This window comes from Salvelinus namaycush, chromosome 34 (genome assembly GCF_016432855.1).
Source record: "Salvelinus namaycush isolate Seneca chromosome 34, SaNama_1.0, whole genome shotgun sequence".
In the NCBI taxonomy this organism is placed as follows: Eukaryota; Metazoa; Chordata; class Actinopteri; order Salmoniformes; family Salmonidae; genus Salvelinus; species Salvelinus namaycush.
Genome location: NC_052340.1, coordinates 30,610,458 through 30,631,872, shown reverse-complemented (window position 1 = coordinate 30,631,872; position 21,415 = coordinate 30,610,458). Strand labels below are relative to the sequence as shown.

General features: G+C 46.4%; 1 protein-coding gene across 2 annotated transcripts in view; it reads right to left on the bottom strand.

The window, feature by feature from the left end:
- The window catches only part of LOC120029002 (ephrin type-A receptor 4), a 79,988-nt gene extending 61,216 nt beyond the window's left edge, over positions 1–18,772 (bottom strand). For both annotated transcript variants that reach the window (XM_038974287.1, XM_038974288.1), the window contains exons 1-3: positions 18,631–18,772; positions 17,204–17,271; positions 13,725–14,388 (exon numbers count right to left, since the gene is read on the bottom strand). In XM_038974287.1, the coding sequence (XP_038830215.1) occupies positions 13,725–14,388; positions 17,204–17,271; positions 18,631–18,727 (829 nt within the window). In that variant the 5' untranslated portion in view covers positions 18,728–18,772. The remainder of the gene's footprint in view (positions 1–13,724; positions 14,389–17,203; positions 17,272–18,630) is intronic.
- Positions 18,773–21,415: the final 2,643 nt, after the last annotated feature.

The following is a 21,415-nucleotide window of genomic DNA, read 5'->3' as shown; positions in this document are numbered from 1 at the left end:
TAACCGCATAACACGGTGCCTGACCAGTGACGCGTTGCTTAATATAAGCACGAGGAGTGCGCTCAGGTCTGCTACCTGGCTTAGCCACACTCCTCTCTAGCCCCCCCCAAAAAAAATTCTGGGGTTGCCTCTCGTACCTGTCGCGCTGCCGTGCTGCCTCCTCATATCGCCGCCGCTCAGCTTTCGCTTCCTCCAGCTCAGCTCTGGGGCGGCGATACTCCCCAGCCTGTGCCCAGGGTCCTTCTCCGTTCAAGATCTCCTCCCATGTCCATGAATCCTGGGATTTCTGCGGTTGCTGTCGCTGCCCTTTTCCCTGCTGCTTGATCCTAGTTTGGTGGGTGATTCTGTAACGATAGTCGTCGTAATATTCCTCCTCCTCCTCGGACGAGGAGAGGAGAGAGGGATCAGAAGACCAATGTGCAGCGAGGTATGTAGACATCATGAATTTATTAGACAAGACGAACACTGAACCGAACTATACTTGATAAATACAAAATAACAAACAGACAACGTAGACTGACCTGAACATGCAAACTACATAAAATGAAGAACGCACGAACAGGAAAGAACGAACGAACGAATGAGACGAGACAGTACCGTGTGGTGCAATAAACACAGACACAGCGACAATCACCCACAAACAAACAATGTGAAACCACCTACCTTAATATGGTTCTCAATCAGAGGAGATGAAAACCACCTGCCTCTAATTGAGAACCATATCAGGTCACCCATTTACCAACATAGAAACACATAACATAGAAATGCCCACCCACACTCACGCCCTGACCGACTAACACATACAAAACAACAGAAAACAGGTCAGGAACGTGACACTCCATCTATTCTCTCTGTCTCTCCATCTATTCTCTCTGTCTCTCCATCTATTCTCTGTCTCTCCATCTATTCTCCCTGTCTCTCCATCTATTCTCCCTGTCTCTCCATCTATTATCCCTGTCTCTCCATCTATTCTCTCTGTCTCTCCATCTATTCTCCCTGTCTCTCCATCTATTCTCTCTGTCTCTCCATCTATTCTCTCTGTCTCTCCATCTATTCTCCCTGTCTCTCCATCTATTCTCCCTGTCTCTCCATCTATTCTCCCTGTCTCTCCATCTATTCTCTCTGTCTCTCCATCTATTCTCCCTGTCTCTCCATCTATTCTCTGTCTCTCCATCTATTCTCTCTGTCTCTCCATCTATTCTCTCTGTCTCTCCATCTATTCTCTGTCTCTCCATCTATTCTCTCTGTCTCTCCATCTATTCTCCCTGTCTCTCCATCTATTCTCCCTGTCTCTCCATCTATTCTCTCTGTCTCTCCATCTATTCTCTGTCTCTCCATCTATTCTCCCTGTCTCTCCATCTATTCTCTCTGTCTCTCCATCTATTCTCTCTGTCTCTCCATCTATTCTCTCTGTCTCTCCATCTATTCTCTCACCCTCTCCATCTATTCTCTGTCTCTCCATCTATTCTCCGTCTCTCCATCTATTCTCTGTCTCTCCATCTATTCTCTGTCTCTCCATCTATTCTCTGTCTCTCCATCTATTCTCCATCTCTCCATCTATTCTCTGTCTCTCCATCTATTCTCCCTGTCTCTCCATCTATTCTCCCTGTCTCTCCATCTATTCTCTGTCTCTCCATCTATTCTCTCTGTCTCTCCATCTATTCTCTCTGTCTTTCCATTCTCTCTGTCTATCTTCCTTCATCCCTACCTCCTTAGGGCAGGCTGATCTGAGGCTGGAAATTAATAGCAGTAATATTGACTTCCTAACTGGGGTCATGACTTAACCAGGAAACGTGTGTTTAAAGACCGATTGCCCCCTCTACCCATAACCCACTGCTTCACTTTTCACATCTCAGGCTGTTTATCAAAGCAGTGATACATCCCTGTTTCTCTATATATCTATCGCTCACTCTCTTTTTCTCTTTCTATCTCTCTCCGTCACTCCCCCTATCTCCCATTCCTCCCTGGCGAGAGGCTTCAAGGGATATTTATCCTGCAGTATGACAGGGTTGTGCATCAAGCAGGATCAAGGTTTATAATCCTTGAGACATGTGGAAAAAATCATCCCTTGTCATACTTGAGTAAAGGTAAAGATACCTGAATAGTAAAACTGAAAGTCACCCAGTAAAATACTACTTGAGTAAAAGTCTAAAAGTATCTGGTTTTAAATGTACTTAAGTACAGTGGTGGAAAAAGTACGCAATTGTCATACTTGAGTAAAAGTACAAAGTAAAAGGAAATTCTATACACCAAATTCCTTATATTAAGCGAACCAGACGGCACGATTTTCTTTTTTAAATTTACATTAGACAGGGGAACACTCCAACACTCAGAAATAATTTACATTAGACAGGGGAACACTCCAACACTCAGAAATAATTTACATTAGACAGGGGAACACTCCAACACTCAGAAATAATTTACAAGCACAGTATTTGTGTTTAGTAAGTCCGCCAGATCAAAGGCAGTAGGGATGACAAAGCGTTATTGGACCATATTGCTGTCCTGCACGAGTATTTGAAATGTAACAAGTACTTTTGGGTGTCATGGAAAATGTATGGATTAAAAAGTGTATCATTATATTTAAGAATGTAGTGAAGTAAAAGTAAAAGCTGTCAAATATATAAATAGTAAAGTACACACGCTAAAAAAAATACATTTTATTTAAGTACTTTACACCACTGCCCCTACAACAGGAAAATGTACACCTCTTCCCTGGCTGGTGCTAGCACTCCCAGACCCAGCCTCTCACATTACATTTCACCAGTCCTCCGGCTACACCTCACACACACACACGTCACATACATACTTGTAACGCCTCTCATGGGTTGAAGAAGGAGACCAAAGCGCAGCGTGGTAAGTGTTCATGATTCTTTATTTCTCAAAAACACTCGAACAAAATAACAAAGTAGAAAAAAACGAAATCGCACAGTTCTGTCAGGCAACAAAACAGCTAAACAGAAAATAACTACCCACAAACACAGGTGGGAAAAAAGGCTGTGTAAGTATGATTCCCAATCAGAGACAACGATAGACAGCTGCCTCTGATTGGGAACCACACTCGGCCAAAAACAAAGAAATAGAAAACATAGAAATAAAGAAACTAGAATGCCCACCCTAGTCACACCCTGGCCTAACCAAAATAGAGAATAAAAACCTCTATGGCCTGGGCGTGACAATACTGCTATCCCCACCTCCTGAGTTCTGGCTCTGACACAGAGTTTCATCAGTGTATGAGTGTGTGTGTCCGTATGTCAGTGTGTTTACCGAGGGGGAAAGGCTAGTGTGCCAGCGGCACGGAGATTGTGATTAGAAGAGGCCTTTTCTTATTAAAATGGGCATTGAATCGAGACTCTGGCCCATCAGAGTAGATCAAGCCTTTTTTTCCTGGGCGCTCTTTTTGTCATAACCCCTAACTGATTACCACAGCCAGGCCTTTCATTCCCAGAGGATTTCTGAGCTCGGGAAGAAGATGACGAGTGAAGAAAAGACCACCTCCTCCGCCTGCCAGGATAGAGGGAGCTTAAGATCGAAATCGGAGGGAGAGAGAGACGGAATGAGAGAGGGAGGGAATGAGAGAGAGATAGATGAAACACTCGTCAAGGTGTTTCCAATCAGCCTCCATTGTGAGAAACCGGGGGAGAGTTGGCAGGCAAAGCATCTATGTGTGGTTATGTTGGTGTTGTATTCAGCTGTGCTGCTCACGCTACAGGATTGAAATGTTAAGAGAGAAGTCACGGTTAAGGGGGTGATCGTACCTCAATAGATATCGCAAATGTACACACAGAAGCACATACACATTTCACAGAGATGGATCACTTACACACATGCACACACACACACACACACACACCTCAACATCAGTTCTAGAATACCCTTGATCAGAGGGATTTTGGGGAGATGGTGAAGAGATGGATGAAATGGAGAAAAGGGAAGACTTCCAAACTGGAACTAAATCTCTCCCACTTAACTTCCTTTCTTTGTCTTATTCTCCATCTCGCTGCCCCCTTCTTTCACTCTCTCCTTTTTGCAAAAGTACTATTTCTCCCTCAGTCAAGTCAATGAAAGTGGCAGAGCCTTACTCCCTCTCTCATTCACTCTCTTTCAAATGATCTGCCCGAGCCCTCTGTTGATTGGAGCCCATGTCTCTCTCTCTCCCTCCCCCTCGCTCTCTCTTCCTCTCTCGCTCCTCCTCAGAGCCTTCTGTCTGTCCATCAACCAAGCTTTTCCAGGAGAGAATAAGAGAATAAGAGAGAGAGAAAGAAAGGAAGGAAGAAAAAGAAAGCGGGGTAGAAGAGTGGTGAGAGAGAAAGAGGAGGAGACTGAAAAACATGGAGATGGAGAGAGGGAATGACAGAGGGGAGAGCAGTCGGGAGGGCTGGGGTGTCTGGTTAGAGAGCGGCCTGGGGTATTTATTCTGGGTCTTTTGACATGTTAATTTGCTTAGTGACTACTTTAATCGTTCCCTCTTCCCGTCGCAGCCTTCAAAGAGAGGATGATTTTCAAAAAGATGAGGGAGAGGAGTGGAGAGAGAACGAGCTGGCTCCAAAACCATTCTTTACACAATGTCCCCTGAATGTTCACGGTCGTTAGCTGAATATTTGCTGAAAAATTAATGGAGTTTTAACGGTGTGGTTACATGTGGGTTATGCGGGTGGCGTTCGGTTGCGTTTGTTGTGTTTGTACTGTCAGAGCACTGCCCGCCTGCTTGGGTCACACTCAACAAGCACTTTTTTCCTGGCCTGAATGGGGTGAGGAGAGAGGGCGATGAGTGTTAGGAACAGCAGGGGAAAGCGTCGAGCCAGGACCGTGGTACGAGCAGGAAGAAACTTTCAACACCTCCAGTAATGATCACTGAATTACAATTCATCTGGTGGAGGGAGGGGGAGAGGGAGAGTGAGGGGGAAAGGGAGAGGGAGGGCAAGCTGTTTTACATAAGTGAAGCTAAACAAGCAAGAAATATGAGGACTCTAAGGTACAGCAATTATTTTAGCGTGATTGCTGAAAAAATAAGGGGCGAAAGGATCCTCCGTCATGAGACATTTCGTCCTCTTTGTCATACTTTTCCTTTCCCTTACCTGGTGCTAATAGATTCTCGTCTCTCCTTACAGCAACACAAAATGAGCTTCTCTAGAAAGTGACGTGCACATTCAATTCTATTCTATTCTAGTGTATGTGAATGTGTGTGAATGTGTGTGTGTGTGTGTGCGTGCTTGTGTGTCGGAATAGAGACTGGCGATAATGTTCACCAAGGTGCTTTCACCAGAGACAGCCTGACTAGCACTAACAACCCTGGAGAGGGAGGGAAAGGGAGAGAGGGGGAGGGAGGGAGATGGGGAGAAAGGGAGAGAGAGGGAGGGATGGAAGAAGGGAGGGCAAGAGAGAGAGAGAGAGAGGGAGGGAGGGCTGACAAAAAAATACATGAAGAGAGGGAGAAAGATAGGGGGAAAAGGGGGCGGAAGAGAGAGGGAGACTACAGATGCAAACCTAATATGCATTTGTGTATTTAAAGTCATGAGGGACTAGAGGGATAAATAGAATTACGTGATGAATTTAGATGATATTCCCTAGTGCATATTTAACAATGTTAACAGAGAGAGACCGAGACAAAGAAACACAGAGAGAAAGAGACAGAGACAGAGACAGAGACAGAGACAGAGACAGAGAGAGAGAGAGAGAGAGAGAGGATAGAGATAGAGACAGACAGAGACAGAGAGAGGCCTACATCTCATACAACTACATGAATACTGGAAAGCTGTGTGATATGTAATACCCCATAATCCAATAATGTGAACCACTTTCAGTTGAGAAGGTATACGGTCAGGATCAACAGGTTAAGGTTAGGAGAATAGAGCAAGAGAAAGTCTATGGTCAGGATCAACAGGTTAAGGTTAGGAGAATAGAGCAAAACACTACAATCACAGTCTTTGGACACAATCCTTCCTCTCTCTGACTCTAATCTGGTCATACACACACAAACACACTCATTCATGCAAGTACACATCTTGCTACAACAGAACAGGTGGGTGGATAGGCAGGTTGACTTGAAAGAGCAGCAGCTTCCCTCTCCTTGATGTAGTATTTGTAAAGGTGGTGTGGAGGTTTAAACTCCCAGTCTGCTCCCCACCCATCCCTCCCTCCCTCCCCAATGAGAGGTGTCAAAACAGTCTGCCACCTTCACGGTTCAGCCACCCAAGTCGTCTGCCTCCAACACATACACACAGAAACTCGCACACATGAACGCAATACACGGACAAACCTGGACACACACACACACAGTCACACACATGAACTCACATGAACGCAATACACACACTGACTCACACACATCGATACACACACATTCACACATGCAAACACTTGTGACACGTCCTTCCGACAATCCCCCCTCAACAATGCGGTCACCCTCAACAGACGACTAGCGGCAGAGAGCGCTACCCCACTACCCAAGCTCATAGAAACAAGGGAATGAGAGAGAAAAGAAAGGAGCCCAAAAGCAAACCCCCGGTCCTTCTCATGGAGCCCTCCCTGGCCCCTGTACCTCTCTCCCCTTGGCCCCTGTGCTCTGTGTACACATTCTGGCGGCCCCCGAGCACCCAGCTGTCAGGATCCTGACGTCTTAATAAATCCTGTCCCTCGACCCTGTCATGCATACCAGCAAGATGGATGAACAACTTATTGACCTTTGACCCTCAGCCAGTGTTCACAATCCTCTGACCCCCCCCCTAACCCACACACCCCCCAACCTCACTGCTTCAACAATGATGGAGGAGTCCCATTCACTCACCACTGCTGGGAACCAGAGGCCAAGGTACCCCCATAACCTTGACACACACACCCACACAAACACACACACACACCCTCTTTCTGACGGAGGACTTGAGACTCAACCCCCCATCTCAGCCCCTCTTTAGTGTCTTGGTCCACATGATTATATTGAAGTTGAGCCCCCCACTATTCTGCCTCGTCACACTGGGGAATATTAACCAGCTCATCGGTGCACTTGAAGGCTGACAGTGAGCTCCACCTTTTAACCCATCAAACACTGAGGTAGACCCTGGACTGACGCTCTGGTAACCATGGAGACCCAGGCAGAACGTGAGTGTGTGTCTGACCCAACTCTGATGTGATAGAGCACATACCACTGATGTTATATGACACAGCACATACATACAGTGCCCCCCGTAATTATTGGGACAGTGACACAGAAAGTTAGACGCACAAATATCATACCCCCCCCAGTGACACAGAAAGTGAGACGCACAAATATCATACCCCCCCCCCCAAAATGCTAACCTCCCATAGGGTATGGTATTTGTGCGTCTGTAACTTTCATTATTCACGATTCATTAAGGACTATCCACAATAATGGCAGCATCCACATTAACGTAGAAATGTTTAGAAACGTATTATATTCTTATTTACAATAAAAGTGACTCCAAAGTGACATAATACATTATTTATCATTCATTTCTATTGGACACAAAATATTCTGAAACACAACCAAAACAAACAGCAAATGCATCCAACAAGTTTGTAAAGTCACCAGCTTGATGTAATCATTGTGTGCTAGGAATATGGGACCAAATACTTACTTTTGACTACTTTAATACACATATAAGTGAATTGGTCCCCTAAAATGAGGGGACTATGTACCGAAAGTGCTGTAATTTCTAAACCGTTCACCCGATATGGATGAAAATACCCTTTAATTAAAGCTGACAGTCTGCACTTTAACCTCGTAGTCATTGTATAATTTCAAATCTAAATTGCCAAAATAACTAAACATGTGTCACTGCCCCAATAATTACGTAGGGCACTGTATACACATCGCAAAAAGACACATTAACACATGACTAGACACTCATAGAAACAATCATTGCAAAGATAGACTAAAGGGCACTCAGTTGCCCATGAGTTTGGTATGAGAGAGAAGTAAATATTGCTGACTCACACCAGTAAGGATACATCATCTTTCAAAGAGTACTCTCAGTCAGCTCTCCTTCCTTCAGCCTGCCATCTCTGCTCTCTCCTTTGAAGACAACCCAGGGAGGGAGAAACCTGGCCCCTGCCATCCACACAGCCACAGAAACCAACAGGGGAGACGGGCTACACTCCAAAGAACATTCTTGCCCCGAAATGCTACCCCCTGACCCCCAACCTATCCCACACACACACACACACCATCTTTGGCCATTTGTACCTCAGTGCGCCCTCCTCGACCCTCCTCAGAAGGAGCCAGCCAGCCCTACTACCCTAAATCACCAGGCCTGTTTGTCATGCAATTAGTCCTGAGATAGTGCTTAAAGGTTCCCCCGTAAATTAAGGTAGGTAGAGTGGCCCGTCCCCCGTTAATCAACCTGGCCGGCCTCTGACCCCACGCTGCAGCGGCCCACTGACCTTTAGGGGGGGGGGGGGGCAGCTGACGGCCAACTACACACACACACACAACACACTGGTAGTCACACACCAGGAACTACACACACACACAACACACTGGTATCCACACCAGGAGAGAAACCTGGTAGTCACACACCAAGTGAAAAACATACAGTAGGTCTATATATCCTTGGTAAATGTATTAACAGATTCAACATATTTTTATTTATTCTGGCTTTTGAGTACAATTTCGTTTATTTGCATTGCCATGTTTTTATTCAGATGCTGATGGATAACAAAAGACATTCACTAAGTATAGCCACACAAACAACATTAAACAAGAGCGATCATTGAGGTGGACTAAAGACTAAAAACAAACACTTTCATCATTTTTTCCCCCTCATCGCCGTGTGTCTCTGTTTCAGCTCTATTTCATTGGTGAGAGTGTGTGTGTTTCTTTTCACCTCTCGTCCACCTGCATAGAATGATAAACCAGACGAGTGAGGGCTTCTGTCTATCTCTCTCTCACAGGCCAGCACTGGCCCTTCTGAAAATCATCTAGCTGGGATTTGGGCTGTGGTGGGGAAAGGTGGGGTGGGGAGGAGAGAGAGAGAGAGACCGGGAGAGACTGGGAATCATCTTCCTGGGATTGGGGCTGGGGTCTGGAGGAGCGAGAGAGACTAGGGATCATCTGGCTGAGATTGGGGCTGGGGTCTGGAGGAGCGAGAGAGACTAGGAATCATCTGGCTGAGATTGGGGCTGGTGGTGTGGTGGGTAGGGGAGGAGAGAGACTGGGAATCATCTGACTGGGATTGGGGCTGGGGTCTGGAGGAGAGAGAGAGACTGGGAATCATCTGGCTGGGATTGGGGCTGGTGGTGTGGTGGGTAGGGGAGGAGAGAGAGAGAGACTGGGAATCATCTGATTGGGAATGGGGCTGGTGGTGTGGTGGTAGGGGAGGAGAGAGACTGGGAATCATCTGACTGGGAATGGGGCTGGGAGGAAAGAGACACTGGAAGCTATTAAGACTGATCTCTCCTGAGAAATGTATCCAGCAGATACACATGGCAGACAGGCAGGCCTGTCCCCTGGCCTAACAAACACATCCCAATAGCAGGCCTGTTACCCTGGCATAACAAACACATCCCTGTAGCAGGCCTGTCCCCTGGCCTAACAAACACATCCCTATAGCAGGCCTGTTCCCAGGCCTAACAAACACATCCCTATAGCAGGCCTGTACCCTGGCCTAACAAACACATCCCTATAGCAGGCCTGTCCCCTGGCCTAACAAACACATCCCTATAGCAGGCCTGTCCCCTGGCCTAACTAACACATCCCAATAGCAGGCCTGTCCCCTGGCCTAAATAGCACATCCCAATAGCAGGCCTGTTCCTCTGTCCTAACTAACACATCCCAATAGCAGGCCTGTTCCCTGGCCTAAATAGCACATCCCAATAGCAGGCCTGTTCCTCTGTCCTAACTAACACATCCCTATAGCAGGCCTGTTCCCTGGCCTAACAAACACATCCCTATAGCAGGCCTGTTCCCTGGCCTAACAAACACATCCCTATAGCAGGCCTGTCCCCTGGCCTAACTAACACATCCCAATAGCAGGCCTGTCCCCTGGCCTAAATAGCACATCCCAATAGCAGGCCTGTTCCTCTGTCCTAACTAACACATCCCAATAGCAGGCCTGTTACCCTGGCCTAACGAACACATCCCAATAGCAGGCCTGTTCCCCTGGCCTAACTAACACATCCCAATAGCAGGCCTGTTCCCCTGGTCTAACTAGCACATCCCAATAGCAGGCCTGTTCCCCTGGCCTAACTAACACATCCCAATAGCAGGCCTGTTCCCCTGGTCTAACTACCACATCCCAATAGCAGGCCTGTTCCCCTGGTCTAACTAGCACATCCCAATAGCAGGCCTGTTCCCCTGGCCTAACTAGCACATCCCAATAGCAGGCCTGTTCCCCTGGCCTAACTAACACATCCCAATAGCAGGCCTGTTCCCCTGGTCTAACTACCACATCCCAATAGCAGGCCTGTTCCCCTGGTCTAACTAACACATCCCAATAGCAGGCCTGTTCCCCTGGCCTAACTAACACATCCCAAAAGCAGGCCTGTTTCCCTGGTCTAACTACCACATCCCAATAGCAGGCCTGTTCCCCTGGTCTAACTAGCACATCCCAATAGCAGGCCTGTTCCCCTGGTCTAACTAGCACATCCCAATAGCAGGCCTGTTCCCCTGGCCTAACTAGCACATCCCAATAGCAGACGTGTTCCTCTGGCCTAACTAACACATCACAATAGCAGACCTGTTCCTCTGGCCTAACTAATGCATCTCAATAGCAGGCCTGTTCCTGTGGCCTAACTAGCACGTCCCAATAGCAGGCCTGTTCCCCTGGTCTAACTAACACATCCAAATAGCAGGCCTGTTCCTCTGTCCTAACTAACACATCCCAATAGCAGGCCTGTTTCCCTGGTCTAACTAACACATCCCAATAGCAGGCCTGTTCCTCTGTCATAACTACCACATCCCAATAGCAGGCCTGTTCCCCTGGCCTAACTAACACATCCCAATAGCAAGCCTGTTCCCCTGGCCTAACTAGCACATCCCTATAGCAGGCCTGTTCCTCTGGCCTAACTAGCACATCCCAATAGCAGGCCTGTTACCCTGGTCTAACTACCACATCCCAATAGCAGGCCTGTTCCCCTGGTCTAACTAACACATCCCAATAGCAGGCCTGTTCCCCTGGTCTAACTAGCACATCCCAATAGCAGGCCTGTTCCCCTGGCCTAACTAGCACATCCCAATAGCAGACGTGTTCCTCTGGCCTAACTAACACATCACAATAGCAGACCTGTTCCTCTGGCCTAACTAATGCATCTCAATAGCAGGCCTGTTCCTGTGGCCTAACTAGCACGTCCCAATAGCAGGCCTGTTCCCCTGGTCTAACTAACACATCCAAATAGCAGGCCTGTTCCTCTGTCCTAACTAACACATCCCTATAGCAGGCCTGTTCCCTTGGTCTAACTAACACATCCAAATAGCAGGCCTGTTCCTCTGTCCTAACTAACACATCCCAATAGCAGGCCTGTTTCCCTGGTCTAACTACCACATCCCAATAGCAGGCCTGTTCCCTGGCCTAACTAACACATCCCAATAGCAAGCCTGTTCCCCTGGCCTAACTAGCACATCCCTATAGCAGGCCTGTTCCTCTGGCCTAACTAGCACATCCCAATAGCAGACCTGTCTCCTGGCCTAACTAACACATCCCAATAGCAGGCCTGTTCCCCTGGCCTAACGAACACATCCCTATAGCAGGCCTGTTACCCTGGCCTAACGAACACATCCCAATAGCAGGCCTATCTCCTGGCCTAACTAACACATCCCTATAGCAGGCCTATCTCCTGGCCTAACTAGCACATCCCAATAGCAGGCCTGTTCCTCTGTCCTAACTAACACATCCCAATAGCAGGCATGTTCCCCTGGCCTAACTAACACATCCCTATAGCAGGCCTGTTCCTCTGTCCTAACTAACACATCCCAATAGCAGGCCTGTTCCTCTGGCCTAACTAACACATCCCAATAGCAGGCCTGTTCCTCTGGCCTAACGAACGCATCCCAATAGCAGGCCTGTTCCTCTGTCCTAACTAACACATCCCAATAGCAGGCCTGTTCCTCTGTCCTAACTAACACATCCCAATAGCAGGCCTGTTCCTCTGTCATAACTAACACATCCCAATAGCAGGCCTGTTCCTCTGTCATAACTAACACATCCCAATAGCAGGCCTGTATCCCTGGCCTAACTAGCACATCCCAATAGCAGGCCTGTTCCCCTGGCCTAACGAACACATCCCAATAGCAGGCCTGTTCCCCTGGCCTAACTAGCACATCCCTATAGCAGGCCTGTTCCTCTGGCCTAACTAGCACATCCCTATAGCAGGCCTGTTCCTCTGGCCTAACTAGCACATCCCAATAGCAGGCCTGTTACCCTGGCCTAACTAACACATCCCAACAGCAGGCCTGTTTTTCCTGGCCTAACTAACACATCCCAATAGCAGGCCTATCTCCTGGCCTAACTAACACATCCCTATAGCAGGTCTGATCCCCTGGCCTAACTAACACATCACAATAGCAGGCCTGTTACCCTGGCCTAACTAACACATCCCAACAGCAGGCCTGTTTTTCCTGGCCTAACTAACACATCCCAATAGCAGGCCTGTTACCCTGGCCTAACTAACACATCCCAATAGCAGGCCTGTTTCTCTGGCCTAACTAACACATCCCAACAGCAGGCCTGTTTTTCCTGGTCTAACTAACACATCCCAATAGCAGGCCTGTTTCTCTGGCCTAACTAACACATCCCAATAGCAGGCCTGTTACCCTGGCCTAACTAACACATCCCAAATAGCAGGCCTGTTACCCTGGCCTAACTAACAAATCCCAATAGCAGGCCTGTTCCTCTGTCATAACTAACACATCCCAATAGCAGGCCTGTTCCTCTGTCATAACTAACACATCCCAATAGCAGGCCTGTTACCCTGGCCTAACTAACACATCCCAATAGCAGGCCTGTTCCTCTGTCCTAACTAACACATCCCAATAGCAGGCCTGTTCCTCTGGCCTAACTAACACATCCCAATAGCAGGCCTGTTCCCCTGGCCTAACAAACACATCCCAATAGCAGGCCTGTTCCTCTGGCCTAACTAACACATCCCAATAGCAGGCCTGTTCCCCTGGCCTAACAAACACATCCCAATAGCAGGCCTGTTCCCCTGGCCTAACAAACACATCCCAATAGCAGGCCTGTTCCTCTGTCATAACTAACACATCCCAATAGCAGGCCTGTATCCCTGGCCTAACTAACAAATCCCAATAGCAGGCCTGTTCCTCTGTCATAACTAACACATCCCAATAGCAGACCTGTTACCCTGGCCTAACTAACACATCACAATGGACTGGATAATTACGCCATTTACAATCATCACCGCTTCTATTACCCAGCCTGATATCATGTAGGAGAGACGCAGGGAGGGGAAGAAGAGAGAGAGACAACAAGCAAAAGAGAGAGCGGCTGGTGAATAGAGAGAGGGAGAGAGAGCGAGAGAGAGTGAGAGACAAAGAGATTGGGATACATGGAGGGAGTGAGACAAAGAGACAGACAGAGAGAGAGGAGGGAGATTTGATAAAGAAGCAGACTACTGTATGGAGATAGAGATGGAAGGTGAAGGAAGAGAAAACAATAGAGAAGAGTATAAATAACCACAAAGAACAGCTGCTGCCCGTGACTAGAGGAATATATATATCAGAAGCAAACAGAAGCTTTCTCTCCTTAACTTACCCTGGCATTCAACGTTTCTCTCCTCAAATCCCGGGTTACACAGGCAGTTCCCGATGGGCACCAGCCACTCTCCGTCCGCCCCGCAGTACATTTTGGGAACGTCACGCTCCTCTGAATCATTTACGCAGGATCCTCGGACTTCTACCAGTGATGAGGTGTCAGCCCCGGTGGTGGTGTCAGGGAACTGGGCCAGGTTCCTCACAGCCATGGGACACTTCTTATAGAACACCCTGACAGACACCAGGGCAATGCAGGCTCCCACGTCCTGGAAGGCCAGGTAGAAACCCTTCCGGGTCAAGGCTCCCACGTCCCTGACCTCCGTGTTCAACTTCATGATGCGGTCTCCGATGTCCACTTGGGTGAAGCTCTCGTCGGCCGCCACCGTGTCGATCTTGCCAAACTGGTTCTCTGGGATGTAGCGCTCCTTGTCGTTGTTGGACTCGTAGTAGTAGAGGTTGAAGGTCTCCTTGCAGGTTCCCATGACACCAGGAAGACTGTTACAGTCGCGCAGGGTGAACTTGATTTCAATGTAGACACGCTGGGCGCCAACCCGGGGGATCCAGTCAGTTCTAAGCCAGTTGTTTTGGTTGGGTTCCATCACGTTACACACCTGGTACGTCCTGATGGGAATGTTCTTCTCATCCATGATGCTCACCTCCTCCCACTGAGGAGACAAACAGAGGAAATGTTAGGAAAACATCTGACAAATATTATGAGAAATCTGTAAAATGGTAGGCCACATATAAACCTTAACTTGCAGACATACTGTACATTGAGAAAGACCATAGCAGAACAGTGACTTAATATCTGCGTCTCAGTAGGCCAAGTATTTAATGGCCAAACGTAATAATAAATGCATGACAAAGCCTAATAGAAATAGCAAGGCCTGTCATAATGAAACTACTACCGGTACAATCAGAAATAAGTACACATAGGCTGCTGTACTGTATTCAAGCCTGACTAGTACACTTTCTCTCCACAAAAAAGGAAACCAACCAAATCCTTGGGGAACATGCACCATTCAAATTATTATTTTAATGTCATATAATGATGACCTCAATGTAAATCCCCATAACTCCATGATTCATTTAAAGGTCACCAAATGGAGAGAAATACAGTGTGAGGGTGAAGAGATATTGAAAGAATCTTCTGTATGAGCTAATGGATAGGCCTGTCTGTAACAGTTTAACTTTAGTCCGTCCCCTCGCCCCGACCCGGGCGCGAACCAGGGACCCTCTGCACACATCAACAACAGTCACCCACGAAGCATCGTTACCCATCGCTCCACAAAGGCCGCGGCCCTTGCAGAGCAAGGGGAACCACTACTTCAAGGTCTCAGAGCAAGTGACGTCACCGATTGAAAGGCTATTAGCGCGCACCACCGCTAACTAGCTAGCCATTTCACATCCGTTACAAGGACTTATAGGGATCTGAACAGAAACCCAATGGAAAAAGGGTGTCTGTGTTCCTTCTGTAGGCCTACAACTTATTTTGGAGAGGGAGAGGGTTTGGACAGCACACATGTGGACCGGGTGTTTTTAGAATGAACTCATTGGTAAAGGACGTGAACATGAGGTGCATGGATTACGTTATCGATGACTGGCTGGCTTATTATTATAGGAGCAATGTTTGTTTTACTTACGATAAAGTCCCAGCTACTAAAGAGTATGGTCTTTTGAAAGGCGTTGGGGGCATTATGGTGTGCGCTGTTAAAGGGCCAACGCAGCCGTATTTATCTCAATATATAATCATTTCGGGGTAACAATTAAGTACCTTACTGTGATTGTCTTAAATTAAAATGGACAAAAAGAAACAAAAAATAGCTTGTTAGCAAAGAGACATTTCTCAAGCAAGAATGTTGCTAGGACTGTCTGGGAGTGGTCTGAGTGGGGAGGGGACACTGAAAACTAGCTGTTATTGGCAGAGAGGTTTGGAACTCTCTTTCTTATTGGTCTATTAACTAATTTACCACCTGGTGATGTCAACAGGCAGGCCAAAACTCCATCCCACCAAAACAGGCTGAAATTTTCAGGTGGTCTTTTCAAATAACTCTTACACTAAAAGGGCATGATCATCATTTTCACAATTTAACAGTATTAGTCGACATCTTAGTCTGGAAGTATGTATGAAAAAAAACGCAGGGAAATCTCATTTTTGACTGCACTGGGCCTTTTACATTTTTCACAATGAGGTTTAAAAAAGTTGTCAAATTGACTGCATTTAAAGACAAGAGCAGACAAGCCAGCCTTCTGCTTGTATCTGCTTAGGACTATATTCTATTTAGAGAAACGAGTCCAAACAGAGCTATTACTTGGGGGAAGGATGTACGCTGTGCTGAATTTGATTCAAGGCGTTATCATAACTAATCTCGTTTAAAGCCCTATTCATTTGAGTAGGGGAGATAACGCTAAACATGGCTGAGGCTCCGATTTGAGAAAGTGTCCATCACCCAGCTGCTTTATTCAACAGCTTTCTTCTTTCTGCTTGGCCCTTTATTGTGGAAATCAACCGGCTAGGCAGATAAGGCCGCACCTTTCCCCGATAGCGGAGGAGAGGGAGAATGGGGGTAATTGGTCGTAATGAGAGCGTGAATGCAGGGCTGTCGGCGCTGCCAGCACCCTGTCAATCCATCCGCCACGGAGGAAACCGCTGAAGAAGGAACGGAGAGCACCCAACAGCAGCACACACGAGCCACATTCATTGAACAGCAACTCAACCCAATGGTGATTAAAACAAGAGTTGGAGAGAAGGCTGACACAAAACGGCAACGTTTATTTTGTGGGTCTATAGCATACCATAAACTGTATCATTAAAATATAATTGATATGCCAGAAGATGCCTGAATAGAAAGAAGGACGTAATGGATAGCATATGTTGCTCAACTTTGGGCCACCTTGTTGGTTTAGTCTATAAATACAACAACACATATAAGATGGTTCCATGCAATTATTCAAACGCCAGTGCTGTTGCTGCTTCGGCTCAGGGAACAACGGACAGGGGAGTGTGTGCCAGACCGGCCTCAGCCGCGCGCACCGAAGGGCCTAACACGGCCATTCCCGAAACAGTCGCACTCTGTACCTTATCTGCGCAACTATATATATCCCAATTAGACCGCGGGATCATGCATTTAGTCCGATCACATTCCCTATTGCTTTATGGCCCAATCCAATCCTACTGTGAGGACTGAAACCCGCTGCCCTTTCCCTTCATTCATCCATTCCAGAGGGCCCTTTCTGTGCTGCCAAGTTCCTCTTCCCCCGCGCCTCAATGGGGGAAAAGGATATAAAGTTTCTCCACAAAGACCGATTCAATCAGCCGTCTATTCAGGAAACCCGACGCCCGCTGCAGTATCGGACTCGAATCTAACCATTACGGCGAGTAGAGGGAGAGAAGGACAGAGGGGGTCGGTGGGCTATAGAGGACATCGTCTCTCCATTTTGACTCAACGGGGGACTCGCGTCTGAACAAGGGACACTTACCCCTCCTTCTGTTGGGTTGGCGAACCAGCCCAACTCCCCCGCTACAGATCTGGAGTCCAGTAATGTCACTGAAAAACATAGAAAGAGAAGTGAGCAGTTATAGACTGTTCATAACACGGAATATGTGTAACCTTGTCTACAGTGATAATATACAGTCTGGAACAGCCACCGTGTTGTTGCCATAGTTGGATAGTTATGCCGTTTGCCGAGGAAAACAACTACATGCAATCTGCTCAACGAAAAACATGTCAGAAGTAAGCTAATGATCAATATGTAATGACGTATCTATAGGCCCATTCCACACACCTACATCCATAAACGATGTAATATGTTTGCATTACTCAAATGCGTAATATGGATAGATTTTTCCAGGGGGATTTGTGATGATTAAAAACATAAAGGGATCCCATTTTACGGGGATTTTATATTTTGTATAAAGAACCATGGGTATTGTCAATGTAACCCAGTGAATGCGACTCTCCAAAACATATTGAAGACTCCGTTTGTGTGTTTTATTAACTCGGGTCCTGAGGTTCTACGATGAGGAGCACGGACGTCTAAATGAACTTGCTTCAGTGAGAAATCAAAAAGAATCCGTAATGACATTTCAATAGTCCCTTATATATATTACGGAAATCCTCTCACTGCGCAGTGAAGAAAATCACAAATGTAAGCGCTTAAATATGCAGTGAGTTTAATAAAAAAAAGTGGATTTAATTTAAGATGTTTTCCTTTATCTGAAATGACTTGGCTTGGGTAATTATTTCAGTATTGTTTTGAAGTTAATGCGTTTTGACATAGAAAATGCGCAAACGCCACTTGTTAATTGAATGGGGATAATTTTACAGAACTGCGACTGCAATACAAGGTTATGAACTAATATTACATGGCTCATTTTGTAAGGGGGGCTTTTGCACAACGGCCTTGCACAAAATCAGACACATGCATGCCCTCCAAAGCAATAATGATTTGTTTATAACATCGTGTCTTTGTAGCCTATATGGCTCAAGAAAAAACGAATGTTGCTGAAGAAGTTGACTGTCGCCTAATTAACAGAGACTGAAGTAAGATTTAACAGCACTCCACTCAGATCCTGCTAGAGCCCCATATAGACTTCATACGCTGCGGCTTTTTGCAAAGCGCTTTCAGCAACTTGGGTAGCAAGATAACCTAGTAGTCTATGACACAAAACGTTCGATGGGTTTGACGCATTTGGAAAGCCTAGTCCAATGTCAGAGATTAATGGTACATGATGATGAGAAAATGAATAGTGTTGGCCAATTCTTTGAGTGCTGCTGGTCCTTGCACGAGTCCAGCATAGCTACGGGACACCGGGCTGGTGGTCCGTCTCACACATGAAGTGGACTGAGTATAAACTAGCGGAGAAAAAGTCCAGAACGGGGCTCCGCTATTATTCCAAGTCTTACCTTCGTTTGGGGGGTAAATCCGTGCCGAAGAAACACACGTAGAAATTCCAAGCAGCACAGAGGTCGCCGTAAACAAAATCCCAGCCATGAGTGCCATTTGTCGTTTTTTCTGGTCGTTCGTTCCGCTCCTCACAGGTCCTGCTCTCTCTCTCTCCCTGTGGAATATGTGTTTGAAGCAGGGATAGAGCGAAGCTCCGAAAACAGCCGGGAGGTGAGTCTGCGCGCTCTGACGCGGCAGTCAATCCAAATTAGAAACACAGTGGTCGGGAAAACAGGGGCAAATAATCATTAACTGTCCCCCTACCCCTCAGCCATGAATGGACACTGGTAGGGCCAAAATGGGAATGTGTAGAGGGCCAGGAGTTACTGTAATATTTAGTGAATTTATGTCATGCGGACACCACTATTTTTATTGTTAAAGAGAAGCAATAAACTTCCAAGATAATGTATTTACGTTGTAATTAATAATGAAGATGAAATTCCCCAAAACATTTAATACATTTTGATTTTTGTTTAATTTTTCAACATTCTCCTTATTAGGTCTAGGCTATAACACCAGTGTCTCAAAAGTGCTTTGCTCAAAGAATCCTAGAAAATCTTAATTATTTCTTAGGACTCGTCATTGTCATGTATAGGCAGATATTTGTCATTTTTCTCATAAAGTGAATTATGAATGTCGTCTCCAGTGATGCGCATCGCTGTCCAAGGTGAAACGCTTTAGACCAAGGTCGCCACCTAGCGGATACAATCACAGATAGTCAGTATCTATTGGATTATGGAACAAGTAAGAGCATGACCCGATAACATAACACGAAATTCCACTTTGGGAAATTGTGCAAAACAATTTTGTTATGAATGATGGGCACGAATCCCGTGTTATTGGATTATCGTCGTTACTCTAACAGCATTGTATCAAGGTTGTATAGGAATTAGGCCGGATACATCTGGGGTTCCATCCGAGTTGTGATATTAGAATGTTTGTTAATAGTTATCACCTACAGGTCTGCAGAGTATGAAATGTATAGAAAGAAATCAATGAGTAGCCTACTATTTTCCTTTGTTTTTTTTCTCAAACAATGATGGTATTATTCGGTTTGGGAAAATCCCAAGTGTCCACCCTTTTGGTTCAGCCTGTCTGTCTACTAACACGTTTTCTTCACCCTCTGCCTCACGTCCTCCTACGCAGGCTGGATCTTTCTCCATGCTCCCGCGGGATGAGCCAAGTTTTGCTACCTCCAGGCAGGCTTCAGTGAGCCGCACAGGGCCATCGTCGTCGAGTAGTTGGGTAGTTCTCGCATCACCTCACACAGTCACTAATACATACACAAAAAGGCCCAGCAGGCTACCCGCAGTTCTTCCTCATCATGGCTCTTCCATTTAACGTGGCCCTACAGAGGTTTTGTATATTTTCAGCCAGTAGTTTTGAAAGTAGTTCTCAGGACCCAAAATGGCTGAGGTAATACCAAGTCGCTATTATTCGAGTCACAAGCAAATCTCAAGTTACAAGGTCTGAGTCTCAAGTTGAGTCCAAAGCAGAACGGGTCAAGACTCTAGTCAAGTCCAAGACGTGCATTCTAAGAGCAAGTGACGTCGAGTCTAGCCACAAGTTTAAGTCAAGTCTCAAGTCAAGAAAACAATATCTATACATGCAAATACTTTTTCAACTACAAATCTTTGTATATTTATCGAGGCTACAGGAAAGTCCTTTTCATTATTTTGTCTACAACATGTTTTTATTAGCCTATGTAATTGTGTAACGGATGTGAAATGGCTAGCTAGTTAGCGAGTACGCGCTAGTAGCATTTCAATCAGTTACGTCACTTGCTCTGAAACCTAGAAGTAGGGTTGCACCTTGCTCTGCAAGGGCCGTGGCCTTTGTGGAGCGATGGGTAACGATGCTTCGTGGGCGACCGTTGTTGATGTGTGCAGAGGGTCCCTGGTTCGCGCCCGTGTCGGGGCGAGGGGACGGTTTAAAGTTGTACTGTTACATTGATGCTGTTGACCCGGATCACTGGTTGCTGCGGAAAAGGAGGAGGTTGAAAGGGGGGTGAGTGTAACGGATGTGAAATGGCTAGCTAGTTAGCGAGTACGCGCTAGTAGCATTTCAATCAGTTACGTCACTTGCTCTGAAACCTAGAAGTAGGGTTGCACCTTGCTCTGCAAGGGCCGCGGCTTTTGTGGAGCGATGGGTAACGACGCTTCGTGGGTGTCAGTTGTTGATGTATGCAGAGGGACCCTGGTTCGCGCCCGTGTCGGGGCGAGGGGACGGTTTAAAGTATTACTGTTACAATTGTAAAACATGGACATTGTAGTATAAAGGCATGACATCAGCAGAAGATAAGGCAGGTTGACATGCACAGAATGTAGACTTATTTACAGGTCTTGGTGATCCAATGGTGAAAGCGCCATATCATACAACATATACAAGAAGATTTACCAAATATACACAGGAAATAGCCCAAAAGAAATAGCCTCTGTATCAGGCTTAACCTGTCCTATCTGAACGGACGCAGGTAGAGGGCAAGACTGTACAGACTCCCCTTGAGAAACCAAATGGAATCTGTCTAACAGGAGCTCCAACAGGCAGGCCTACATAATAAGCACATGGCCCCCACGACCATACAATTACCCATTTGGAAAGTACAACTATTACATAAAAATTACATAAATATTACATTTACTCCTGAGGTGCTGACTTTCTGCACCCTTGACAACTACTGTGATTATTATTATTTGACCATGCTGGTCATTTATGAACATTTGAACATCTTGGCCATGTTCTGTT